The 12,539-nt window shown below is 41.6% G+C and overlaps 1 protein-coding gene and 1 gene segment (V, D, J or C); one reads left to right on the forward strand and one right to left on the reverse strand.

Moving 5' to 3' along the window:
- Positions 1 to 613, forward strand: part of LOC130120665 (immunoglobulin kappa variable 4-1-like) — a 696-nt gene extending 83 nt beyond the window's left edge. The window contains 1 exon segment of the V gene segment in view: positions 279 to 613. Within this exon segment, the coding sequence occupies positions 279 to 613 (335 nt within the window).
- Positions 614 to 9,054: 8,441 nt separating this feature from the next.
- LOC130121066 (abl interactor 2-like) overlaps positions 9,055 to 12,539 on the reverse strand; it is a 55,752-nt gene continuing 52,267 nt past the window's right edge. The window contains exon 7 of the mRNA XM_056289902.1: positions 9,055 to 9,070. Coding sequence (XP_056145877.1) covers positions 9,055 to 9,070 — 16 coding nt within the window. The remainder of the gene's footprint in view (positions 9,071 to 12,539) is intronic.

The raw sequence follows: 12,539 nt of genomic DNA on the forward strand, positions 1-12,539 counted from the left end.
CGTCTTCCTTGTTTTCCTCATCTGAACTTTTTCTCTCCTGAAAGAACTTTCTCTGATCTCAACACTTTGTGTTTCCCAACCTACACTTTATTTCTACCAAGTCCCCGTTTGTGTTTTACAGTGTTTAGTTTAAGTTAAAACAAAACCTTAAGAAAGGATTATATGTGTTTATTTGATTTAATGAGTAACAAATCAGTCCTTTCACAGAGATTTCCAAATGTACATGTGAGAGAATGAAGACCTTCACGTTCAGTCTGTTTGTGTGTTTTTGTTTTCAGGATCAAGCAGTCAGGTCACTGTGACTCAGACTCCTTCAATGAAAACTGTCAATGTAGGAGAATCAGTGAGTCTGGGATGCAAACTGAGTCAACCTGCTTATGCTTCTGGCAGCACTACCTATGTCTCCTGGTACCAACAGAAACCTGGAGAAACTACTAAACTCCTCATTTACAAGACAAGCAGTCTTCAGTCAGGAACTCCATCGAGGTTTAGTGGCAGTGGGTCTGGGACTGACTTCACCATGACCATCAGTGGAGTCCAGGCTGAGGATACAGCAGTTTACTACTGTCAGAGTTACCACTATATCAATAGTCAGTATGAGTTCACACGGTGATAGAGAGCCGTACAAAAACCTCCCTCTGTTTCACAGTGACTGATCTGCAAGCTGGAACATACGGTAAGCTCTAGAACAACAACATCGATATTAATAATAATAATAACAATAACAATAATAATAATAATAATAATAATAAAAATAATTTAAAAAAAAATAATAATGATAGTAATATTTAAAACTTGGTCTTGTTTATTTGATATTTAGTATTCGTTAATATTTACTTAATATTTAGTTTTAATTGCATTGTCTGTTTTCTTATCTATTATTGTTATTGTAATACTGCTTTCATACTACTGCACAAATTTAAAAAAAACATTAAACATTCTTTTCAAATTTTTCAGTTTTTCAGTGTTTTACTTTTGTTGTCCTCAAATGCAAAAAGTACCATTTCAATAAAATGGAAAGTAAATCCTACATTACATGAAATTGTGACATTTACTTTGAAACATTACTGAATCCCCCAAACCTCTGAAACTGGAGTTTAATCTCCTCAGAAAATGGACAAAAGAAATTGGTCCATCCATTGATAAAACTCAGTGCTTCACAGAATATGTTTAGAAAACAGCTGATTTCAGAGTTTTCCATCATGTTGCCTTGTTGTTTGAGAGCAATGTAAAGTAATTATGATTTAACCAAATATAACCTGATGCACCAACATGTTTAATGATGTATTTAACTACATGTCGCAATAATTAATATCAATTGATCATTAAAAAGCGGCACAGTTGCACAGTCGTTAGTGCGGTTGCCTCACAGAAAAAAGGTCCTGGGTTCGAGCCCCGAGGTTGTCCAACCTTGGTGGGTCATCCCGGGTCATCCTCTGTGTGGAGTTTGCATGTTCTCCCCGTGTCTGTGTGGGTTTCCTCCAGGGGCTCCGGTTTCCTCCCACAGTCCAAAGACATGTAAGTCAGGTGAATTGGCCGTACTACATTGTCCCTAGGTGTGAATGTGTGTGTGGGGGCCCAATGCCTGCTGGAATAGGCTCCAGCATGCCCACGACCCTGAGAGCAGGATAAGCGGTTCAGATAATGGATGGATGGATGGATGGATGGATGGATGGATGGATGGATGGATGGATGGATGATCATTAATGGTGTGATTATTCCCTTCTTTAAGAAAATTAACATAAAAATGCCAAAACAAGTTTGTAAGTAACAATTTGCCACTTGACATATTTTGTTGGTTTACACATTATTTCTACTGAGTTCCTGTTTGTTTCTTTAAGTTAATTTGGAACAAAATCTTTTAAAAAAGGAGTTCTGGTTCCGCAGTGGTGTAGCAGTCTAAGCATCGGCTTTGTGTTGATGCAGTTGCCCACTGGGGATCGGGGTTCGCGTCCCGGTCTCATCAGATCCGACTATGGCCGGATTCAATGAAGCAGCAATAATTGGCAACGCTGTCTTCGGGAGGGGGGGAGTCGGCTTGGGTTCGTCACATGAATGTGTCTCTGTGTGTGTCGGAAAAAGAAGGGGTTCGGCCTGGATTCACCTTGTCACGGAAGTGGCGAGGCGTCTCCTTTGAGACTGCCGGCCAGAGAGATGCAGTTGGTGAATGCATGTAGTGCGAGGGTGGGTGTTTGAACAAGAATAGGGAGCGATTGGCCACTAAATTGGGAGAAAAAGGGAAAAATCAGGAATAAATTACGAAAAAAAAGGAATTCTATGTGTTTATTTGATTTAATGAGTAACAACTCAGACTCTGTGATAGCCTGGCGTCCTGTCCAGGGTGTCTCCCCGCCTGCCACCTAATGACTGCTGGGATAAGCTCCAGCATCCCCATGACCCTGAGAGCAGGATAAGTGGTCTGGATAATGGATGGATGGCTGGAGTAACAAATCAGTCCTTTCAAAGAGATTTCCAAATGTACATTTGAGAGAATGAAGGCCTTCACTTTCAATTTGTTTGTGTGTTTTTGTTTTCAGGATGAAGCAGTCAGGTCACTGTGACTCAGACTCCTTCAGTGGTGTCAATGTAGGAGAATCAGTGAGTCTGGGATGCAAACTGAGTTCACCTACTTATTCTGCTTGCAGTCCTCCCTTTGTCTCCTGGTACCAACAGAAATCTGGAGAATCTCCTAAACTCTTCATTTACAGCACAAACAGTCTTGAGTCAGAAGCTCCATGGAGGTTTAATGGCAGTGGGTCTCGGACTGACTTCACCCTGACCATCAGTAGAGTCCAGGCTGAGGATACAGCAGTTTACTACTGTCTGCAGCATGAAGCCGTACCGATCACACAGTGCTAAAATTTTGTACAAAAAAACCTTCCTCTGTTGAAAGAGAACGTGTCTGTAGCAGCTTGACAGGACCCATCAGAAGACATTTCTAGATGATTTTTTTTAATTTTCACACTAACCAGGTTGTCTGAAATGTGTCTCCACTGATTCAGGAGATGAGTTACAAATATACAAGTAAGCTAACCCACCAAAAACCTACATTAAAACTGTAATCCCTTCGATATTGCATTATTCTATCCATTTGAAAGGTGATGAGAATCTGGCGATTCTGTTGGACAGTCAGTCAATATGACAGTAGATCAGCCTTCCCACATACACACTGTGGGGCACATAATTATGCATCACTTTTTTTTAGATATCTTGAAAGATTAGGCATCATTAATGTTAAGTCTCAGATCCAGCCTACTTCAAGATGTACCCATCCTTATTCTAAATCACAGAAACAAGTCTGTCATCCATAATTTTCTTGAAATGTTCGATTACAGATCTTGTGAAGCTTTTTGCAGCATCCTGCAGACACTTCCAGAGCATTTCTTTGGAGGTATACTGCTTTCCGCTAGTGTATATTCACTATTTCAGAGAAGACCAGAAGTTCTCAATGCAGCTGATATCAGGTGAACTAGCTGACCACTCCATAATCCGGTCACTTGTGTACCCTAACCATTCCTTCCAACCTCTTGAATGTTGTGAGGCATGCGATGGCACGTTGTCATGTATGAACATGAGCTGTTCCTTGAATGCGGCTGACTTCTTTCTCAGCCAAGGAAGTAAGATATTTGCCACAAAAAAAAAGAAAATCACATTATCACTCCGAATTCATTTTTTAAACTCTAAATGGGCCTATGGTTTCATCCTGAATGATTTCAACCCATATCATGACCCGCTTCAGAGCCTCTGTACCTGCTTTTATCCAAATCTGCACCCAGCCATCCGGTCCAACCAAGGTAGCTCTCATCTCCTCATTTGAAATTACATTATTGGCATCATTTTCAGGTGTTTCTGACACAAGGGCAGATATTGTTCATTATGTGTCTTGGTAAGGGGAGGTCTTGTGCGAACTATCAGAACCTTTCCTATGCTTCACAGCATGTGTTAGGTGTGGTTCAGTCCTGTCTGTGAATTTGAGCTCAAGGGCAATCTCTCCATTTCTTGCTTGATTGCCAGAATATCCCGAGCAGACAGCTTTCTTCTTGGATCTTGTGTGTTTTCTGTGCACTATTTTACCTTTTAAGACAAAGTTTTTGACACGGTCCATCGTGTAACCAACAATGTCAAGCCTGGTACGATCAGCAACCAGGAAAAGTCCCAAAGCCATGACTGGCACAGGGAACTCTCTCCTGACAGGAATTCCCTCTCGGTTCAGCGCCAGCAGATCTGGGAGTGACTTCACCCTGACTGCCATGGCAGTCCAGGCTGAAGACGCAGGGATTTACTACTGTCCGAGTAATATCAGTGTTCATGGCTGTGCAATCACACAGTGACAGAAGGCTGTACAAATATCTCCAATGTAGGCAGGGCCGACCTAAGGTTTAAGCCAACTAAGCTGCTTCTTACACTGTGAAGTCATACGATTAACAAAGTGTTTCTTGGACACCAGGAGGACAAATCAAATACTGCTTAGGACCCCAAAAAGACATGAACAGACCCTGTTCTCAGGTTACATTTCAGTAACACCATATGAACCCATTTCCTTTTCTTCCATATGTGGTGTCAATTTTTGGAACTTCTTTGATCACCGTCTTTGGTATTTTTGTCATTTATACCAGATGCATCTTGAAAGGACACAATTAAAACACAGGGAACTCTACATATACAGCATTAACAGTTGATGTGTAGGGATTCACACAGGAGATGTATTGCCTATAGGGGTCACACTATAGAGGACCACGCAGTCGGCCAAACTAACAATGCAAAGTCTCAATTGCCAAGAAAACAAAAATCACTGTGGGGACTGGATCAATATTTTGGCCAGTGGATATCCATGGAGGAAAATATGACAAGCTGTTCCAGCTTTTAATGTCCTTTATTATTATTATCAAAAATTCATTTTTTACTTAAAATATGTAATTTTGATATCAGAAATTGAATTTTAAGTAGTTATAATTCACTTTTAAGTAGTTAAAATGCCAGTTGTTGTTTAAGAAGTTCAATTGTTAATATCAGAAATTCAAATTTTGATATCAAGAATGATGTTCCAAATGCTGATATTGAAAATAACATTTCTTATTTCAATAATTGGCACTTTAACTACTTAATATTCCATTTCCGGAACAAATAATTTAATTTCTGATATCCGTAAATGATGTTTTAGTTCCTTTGAATTCCAGCTCTCACTGCAATGAATGGGGGAAAGTTGTAAACCTCAGGAGTTAGAATTTAATCTTGATGTCAAAATTTGAATTGCTGAAGTACAAAAATTGCATATTAGCTAGCTAAAATAACATTTAGAATATAACTTTTGGTTGATAGAATAGCTAAAATAGAACGTGGATATCATGAATTTGGTATTTTCCATCGATTCTTGTGATGTACAATGGGATTATAAATAGACTGATTGTCATCTAATTTCTGATATAAAAAGTGGCCAAGTGGTGTAGCTGGACTAAAAACAGGGATTAAAGCTAAAACGTCTTGCCATATACACTAATAAGGCTGTGCTCGGGCATGTGAGCGTGCTGAACAGCAGCCCTCGTGGTCTGTTAAGTGGAAAGGAGGTTTTTGTACGGCGTCTCAACGAGGCTTTATCACTGTGGAACACTTTTGGTGGCGGCACTGAGATCATCATCAGATGTAAGTGATTTCTCTTGTACATTTGTCTCTCCATAGTCGTTTTCTATATCTGTTGCTTCTTAAAATGTGCTCCTGGGTATGTCGAGTGTTGATTTGAGGAAAAAATCGGATTTTGATTTGTTAATGATTCATTTGGAGTCAGTCGTGACATTTAATATGACTCCAGGGTCGAAATGCAATGATTGAATATTGTGAAGTTGACCCATGTTATTCTAACAACATCAGTTTGCCGTAGAATCATAATATAACTTCAAATTATAGCCTTAGTCGACCATTTGCTAAAACCTGAACAATGCTGTCAGTTTGGAAATTTTACACGACAATTTGAAATCAAAATCTTCAAAACTGAGCCATTTATTCGACGGTTGCTAAACCGTGTATATTTTAGTTGTCTTGTATTAGTAAAAGCTGCAGAAATTGTTGCATGACGATTGCACCGCAACACTGTAAATCAGCTCCAGGTACAGCGGTGGTTAAATGACCTTTACTCATACTAAAAATGTTGAATAGAGGCTACACACAGTATACAGTCCCATGTAAGCTTTACATGGGACTAACATTTTTGTTGGGAGTGACGAGGAAGGACAGGATTAGGAATGATTATATTAGAGGGACAGCTAAGGTTTGACGGTTTGGAGACAAAGCAAGAGAGGCAAGGCTGAGATGGTTTGGACATGTGTGGAGTAGAGGTGCTGGGTATATTGGGAGAAGGATTCTGAATATGTAGCTGCCAGGGAAGAGGAAAAGAGGAAGGCCAAAGAGGAGGTTTTTGCATGTGGTGAGGGAGGACATTGAGGTGGCTGGCATGACAGAGGAAGATGCAGAGGACAGGAAGAGATGGAAATGGATGAGCTGCTGTGGCAACCACTAACGGGAACAGGCAGAACTAGTAATATTGGTAGTAGTAATAGTTACAATGGCACCTGTCAAGGGGTGGCATATATTAGGCAGCAAGTGAGCTATCAGTTCTTGAAGTTGATGTGTTGGAAGCAGGACAAATGGGTAACCGTAAGTATCTGAGCGACTTTGACAAGGGCCAAATTGTGATTACTAGATGATTGTGTAAGAGCATCTCCAATATGGCAGGTTTTGTGTGATGTTTCCAGTATGCAGTGGTCAGTACCTACCAAAAGTGGTCCAAGGAAAGAAATGGTGAACCGATGACAGGGTCATGGGTGCCCAAGGTTCACTGATGTGAGTGAGGAGCGAAGGCAAGCCGTCTGGGCCGATCCCACAGAAAAGCTTCTGTAGCTCAACTTGATGAAAAAGTAAATGTTGGCTATGATCCACAGGTGTCAGAACACACAGGGCATCGCAGTTTGCTGTGTATGGGGTTGCGTAGCCACAGACCAGTCAGTGCCGATGATGACTCCTGTCCACCATCAAAAGAGCTTACAATGGGCACGTGAGCATCAGAACAGGACCATGGAGCAATGGAAGAAGGTGACCTGGTCTGATGAGTCACATTTTGTTTTATATCATGTAGATGGCCAGGTGTGTGTTTCATTTACCTGGGGAAGTGATGGCACCAGGATGCACTATGGGAAGCAGGCAAGCTGGTGGAGGCAGTGTGGTGCTCTGGGTAATATTCTGCTGGGAAACCTTGGGTCCTGGCATTCATGTGGATGTTACTTTGACATGTACCACCTACCTTAACACGGTTGCAGACCAGGTACACCCCTTCATAGCAACAATATTCCCTGAGGACCGTGGTCTCTGTCAGCAGGACAAGACACCATGCCACACTGAAGGAACATGACAAAGAGTTCAAGGTGTTGCCTTGGCCCCAAATTCACCAGATCTCAAGCCAATCAGTCTGTGGACTGTGCTGTAACAACAAGTCCCACCTCACACCTAACAGGACTTACAGGATCTGCTGCTAACTTCTTGATTCCAGATACCGGAGGACACCTTCAGAGGCTGTTTTGGTGGCACGAGAGGGACCTACTCAATATTAGACAGTTGGTTTTAATGTTTTGGCAGATCGTTGTATCTACATAATAGAACAGAATAGAATAGAATGGAATAGAATGGAATAGAATAGAATATCAAATAACTTTATTTAAAGTTTAATAAAAACTTATTTAAAGATGACATTTGGATAAGATGTGCAGCCAGCAAATTGTCAGTGTGTCTGTCTTCCTCATATGAATGTTTTATTTTTCTCAGATTATGTTTTTTGAAGCCCTTTTCCCCCATTACGTCTCCTACATCTCAGCCTTGCCGTCTTCCGTTCAGCTCTCTGTTACATTTCTCAACAATCTTCACACAAATAAAGAGAACAGGAAAACGTGTAAACTGTCAGTTAAAACATTTACTTGGTAACTTTTGCCTTTTTCCTTCGTACAAAAATGAGCCTTCAGTCCTGAAATACACAGAAAAGTAGAAGCCTTCTGCAGACGTCACATTTCACCAGGGGTTTATTGCAGACAGACAGGAGAGATTGCAGGGATGTAATCCTGTTTGGAAGCTGACTTAAGTCAATTCACTTATAATTCAAATAAATGAACATATCTGAGTGAACCTGTAACACATCTGATGATTATAAAACAAATATTCTTACTCACATCAGATGATGAAAATATCAGGATCAGCTACCTAAACACTCCTTTGTAGCTGGGATACAAACCCTTTCTGAATTATGAATAACAATCCAGTTCTTGAAGCAACTCTAAAGCACTACAAGGGGTTAACTGTCATTTTAATGTTATTTTTGCCAGGTGTTGTACCACTAGATGGCCAGGAGGCAGCAAAGTGACTTGAAATCACCCAATTATTGTTGGCAGCAACTTCAAGATGTTTTCTAGTGAAAATGGGCCCAGGAAAAGCCTTCTGAAATATGAAACTGGTCAATGGACAGATTGAAAATTATATTTCTGTGCCTCTGTTTTCATTCTTCCACTCAGTTTAAAGGGACAATGCACACAAAATCAAGAAATCAAAGTATGCCAAAGTGTTCAAGTGCCAGAGGACAAAGTGAATGGGGAAGTCAAACAATGACAATGGATGAGTGACAGGGTTGGTCTTGGGGGGACCTGCAGCCAACCCTGATATCTGGACTCCCCTTGAGCAGTAATGTTCCACCTCGGGAATCAACAGAGGATCTCTCGCTCTATCTCACTCACTAACACACACACACACACACACACACACACACACACACACACACACACACACACACACACACACACACACACACACAGGAAGATCAAAACATGTGAGGTTGTTCTGCTGTATCCACACAACCACAATGTGTGGTTTGGTCAAATGTGTGTCGGAGGATTCAATTTGGCGTACTGTGACTTTTGGAGGGAAATGTCCTTGTAGCAACACCACACACTCACACTGTTTCCAGGTCCACAGTCACTTCAGTCAACAGGGAAATTAAGTGAGCCAAAAGACTGTTTGGTTCACCTACGAGTCCGGTGGTCTGCACACATAAACAAACGCACAATCATTTGTACACAAACACACAAAATCCATTTCTCACACACAAGCAATTCACCTTCACGGTTACATTTACACAACACCAACATTTGGCACATGATTTCCATCCTCATGTGAGCATGTAAGTTCCTCACACCCAACTTCAGTTACAGGGCTGCCACAATCAAACATATCACTGAATAAAAACATCACACTTCTGCTCGCTCAAATACGAAGAACAAAGCAAGTCAGTACAAAGGCAAAAAAAGGAAATGAAAACATTGTAATAAAATAATGTCAGTTATATCAAGCATGCGGTCAGACATATCAAAACCATGAACTAAGACAGAGGCAATAGGTCCACATCCACCAGGCAAGTTAGGCAGGTCCACTTGACTACACAAACATTGAAGGCATCAAAACTTACTATAAAATGAAGATGTTCAAAGATGGTCAGAGTCAGATGTGTATAGAAGTTAACCCTGCCAGTTTGACTACGAAGACAGCCCCAGCCCATGTGAGCCCCCTCAGCCATGCAGATGCCCCCATCTCTGCTCCCTGCTGCATGACATGGGACACTCAACAGTGTGCTTAATCTAATTGTTACCAGATGGAAAATATGGGCTAGGGGGATAAGACCAAATTACATCTGGAGATTTTTTTTGAAGCCCAGTGTTAAAACAGCCATAGGATCCCTACTCCTGTGTGTGTGTGTGTGTGTGTGTGTGTGTGTGTGTGTGTGTGTGTGTGTGTGTGTGTGTGTGTGTGTGTGTGTGTGTGTGTGTGTGTGTGTGTGTGTGTTGTAAGAGCACTTCATTCATCAAATGACATTAATTTAGGGTCTAGTTTCTGTGCAAGCCTCAAAGTATAACACAGAGATGTACGTGTGTACAGGCTTCACCGGAGGTTCAGATTTCAACGGAAAGCCAGAACCATCTCCCTGGAGTAGGAAGGTGTCCAGCTCAACAACTATGACAGAGGCATGGACACATTTGTTGTTGCAGCTTGGTATTTTTTTTTCTAAACTGTGTTGAAGCAGTTAAATTGCGTTCCATCTGATGTCTGATGTCAGAAATTCCTCTGGTTGGTCATAAAAAGAACTTCTGCACATCCCAGTGGCCCAGATTAGAAATGACAGGGGGACAAATATGGACATCCACAAGAGACTGACGTTAATATGGCTGGCATTATGTCAGTAATATTTGGCAATACAAGCTAGCCCATTACCAAAGAAATCAATCAGCTGTGTTGCAAATTAATATTTCAAACTTGTGTTTAGCCACTTAACATACAGGTTGTTTTCATAAAGTTGAGGCCATTCAATGTTGAAAATTAAATGTATATGTATTTAAAAGAAACTATTGTGACTAATGCTGTGTGCTATTATGCTATACAGTGATGTTGAGCTCTAATAACTGCGTCTCGGTAACCTACAGACTGAAAAGAAACACTCTGAGTTTCGGACGTCAACTTAAAGGGTCAGCCAACCTCATTCTTCCAGTAAGAAGTTGAAATTTCGGACTTGCCAACACATCCGGAATGCATAAGTGCATAGTGTAGTGTATGTTTTTGTGCTCGCATTAAAATGTGTAATCGCAACTCTTTTAAGAGAGATATATTCCACATGCATCTTTGAAAAAAGTAGAAAACACCCAAGTTATGTCCACCATGATCCTTCAACCGCAGGGAAGCAAGGTTTGACTCACAAATTTTACAGACAATGATTTGTGATGCAAGCAAAATGTTCTGCTGCCACTGACAAAAGCATAACATCACAGAGTGACTGTCCGCCTGAGCCATAACGACTTTCTCTTTGCTCAAACAGACAGGAAGTACAGTGGCAAACATGACTTGAACTTCCTTCATCTGCCTACACAGAGGATTAGAGTTCACGTCGTTCCTTAATCTGCTGTACTTCCACTGGTGTTTGGTTTCTGCTAGTTTGGTGAGATAAGACATCACAGGCGCCAAAGTCTCTCTCTCCTTGTGCCTTCCTTTCATAAAAGAGTCTTCAATCCCCCCCCCCCCCCCCCATCTGTCCTATATTCTCTCCCCTCTGATCAGAGGAAGATGAGGTTTTTCGCAGGAGGAAGAGAGCTGGGTTTATTCTTCATGGTGCATCGATGGGTGTTGAGAAGGACATGTCTGTGCGTGGGTGGTTTGGTTAAGGCAGAGGTTGGAGGGATGGGGTAGCGGTTGGAAGTTTGGTAGGAAGGTGTCCTACCAATGATTTAGGATGAAAAATATTCAAGGAAAAAAATATTCCCGATGATAACAATTTAACTGTTAAAAGATGGTTGGGGGGGGGGGGACAATACAAATAACATGACTTGTATATTGATCACTTGGGTAACACAACACTGGCAGGCCTCATTTCCACCAGCCTTTTCACTACTTTATGAGCAAACGGGAGTTTCAGAACAGAATACGCCCTTCTGATAATGACGGGTTACCAGTCAGATTTGCAGGCAGAGCATGAAATCGGTGCAATGTCCACTGGTAATGGAATCCGCTCGTACTTCACAAGACCCAAAGTAATATAGTTAAGTAGGATGAGAGAGGGAAAATGTAGGGTGGGACATGAAAATGAAAAGGCTCCCTTCCCTTTCCTAAATAAGGTGGAATAAATAGAAAGAAAAGGAAGTTGAGAGGAATAGAAAAAGTTTAAAAAAAAGTATTTTGGAGCTCTTCACAATGTGGACTTGAAGAAGGGTAGAAGGAGGAAGAATGGGAGAACTGCTGTACAAAAGGATAAGAAGAGGAGTTAAAAGAGAGGAGAAGGAGGTAGGAGGGGAAGTATGGCGAGGAAGCGAAAAGGGGGAGGGGTCCATCCCATTCAAAGTGAGGGAGATGGAACAGGAAACTGGAAAAAAGGAAAAGATAACAGAAAGACACCTCTCTCCTGACAAAACATTAAGTGCACAACGACTTTCACACGGCTTCCCTCGAGCCTGGTTGGTCAAACTGTGGATTAACAGACACAACATATCACAGACCTTCTTCCTTCTGGTCCCCACAGGACAAGAGAGGCAATACCTCTAGTCGGGGCCATAATGAAAAGTGCATCCCAATGAAATACATATACTTTTGATTGTTTGACACCAGGCTGGGAGGATTACAAGCAAAGACGGGAGGGTCAAGGTGAGTCTGGGAGCAGGTAAAGACCAAGACAGCCAAGGCACAAAGCGAGAAAGAGACATGACGATAATGAAAGAGAGGAAGAGAAAATGAACAGTTGACAGCGTGAGGACAGAAAAGGGGAAACTCCAGAAAATGGAAGATGGAAGTGAAAAGTGAGATGGAGGCAGAAAGACACCTCCCCTCCCCCCTTAGTCTGCGTAGTGCATGATGGCCTCAACGTAGTTTCCTGGAAACAGGCCTGTGGTCGCGTTCATCACACCTTCATACCAGCCATCCTCGTTTTTCTTGATTACATAGATAATGGCTCCCTCTTGGAAGGACAACTCGTCCTC

This window comes from Lampris incognitus, chromosome 11 (assembly GCF_029633865.1).
Source record: "Lampris incognitus isolate fLamInc1 chromosome 11, fLamInc1.hap2, whole genome shotgun sequence".
Lineage (NCBI taxonomy): Eukaryota > Metazoa > Chordata > Actinopteri > Lampriformes > Lampridae > Lampris > Lampris incognitus.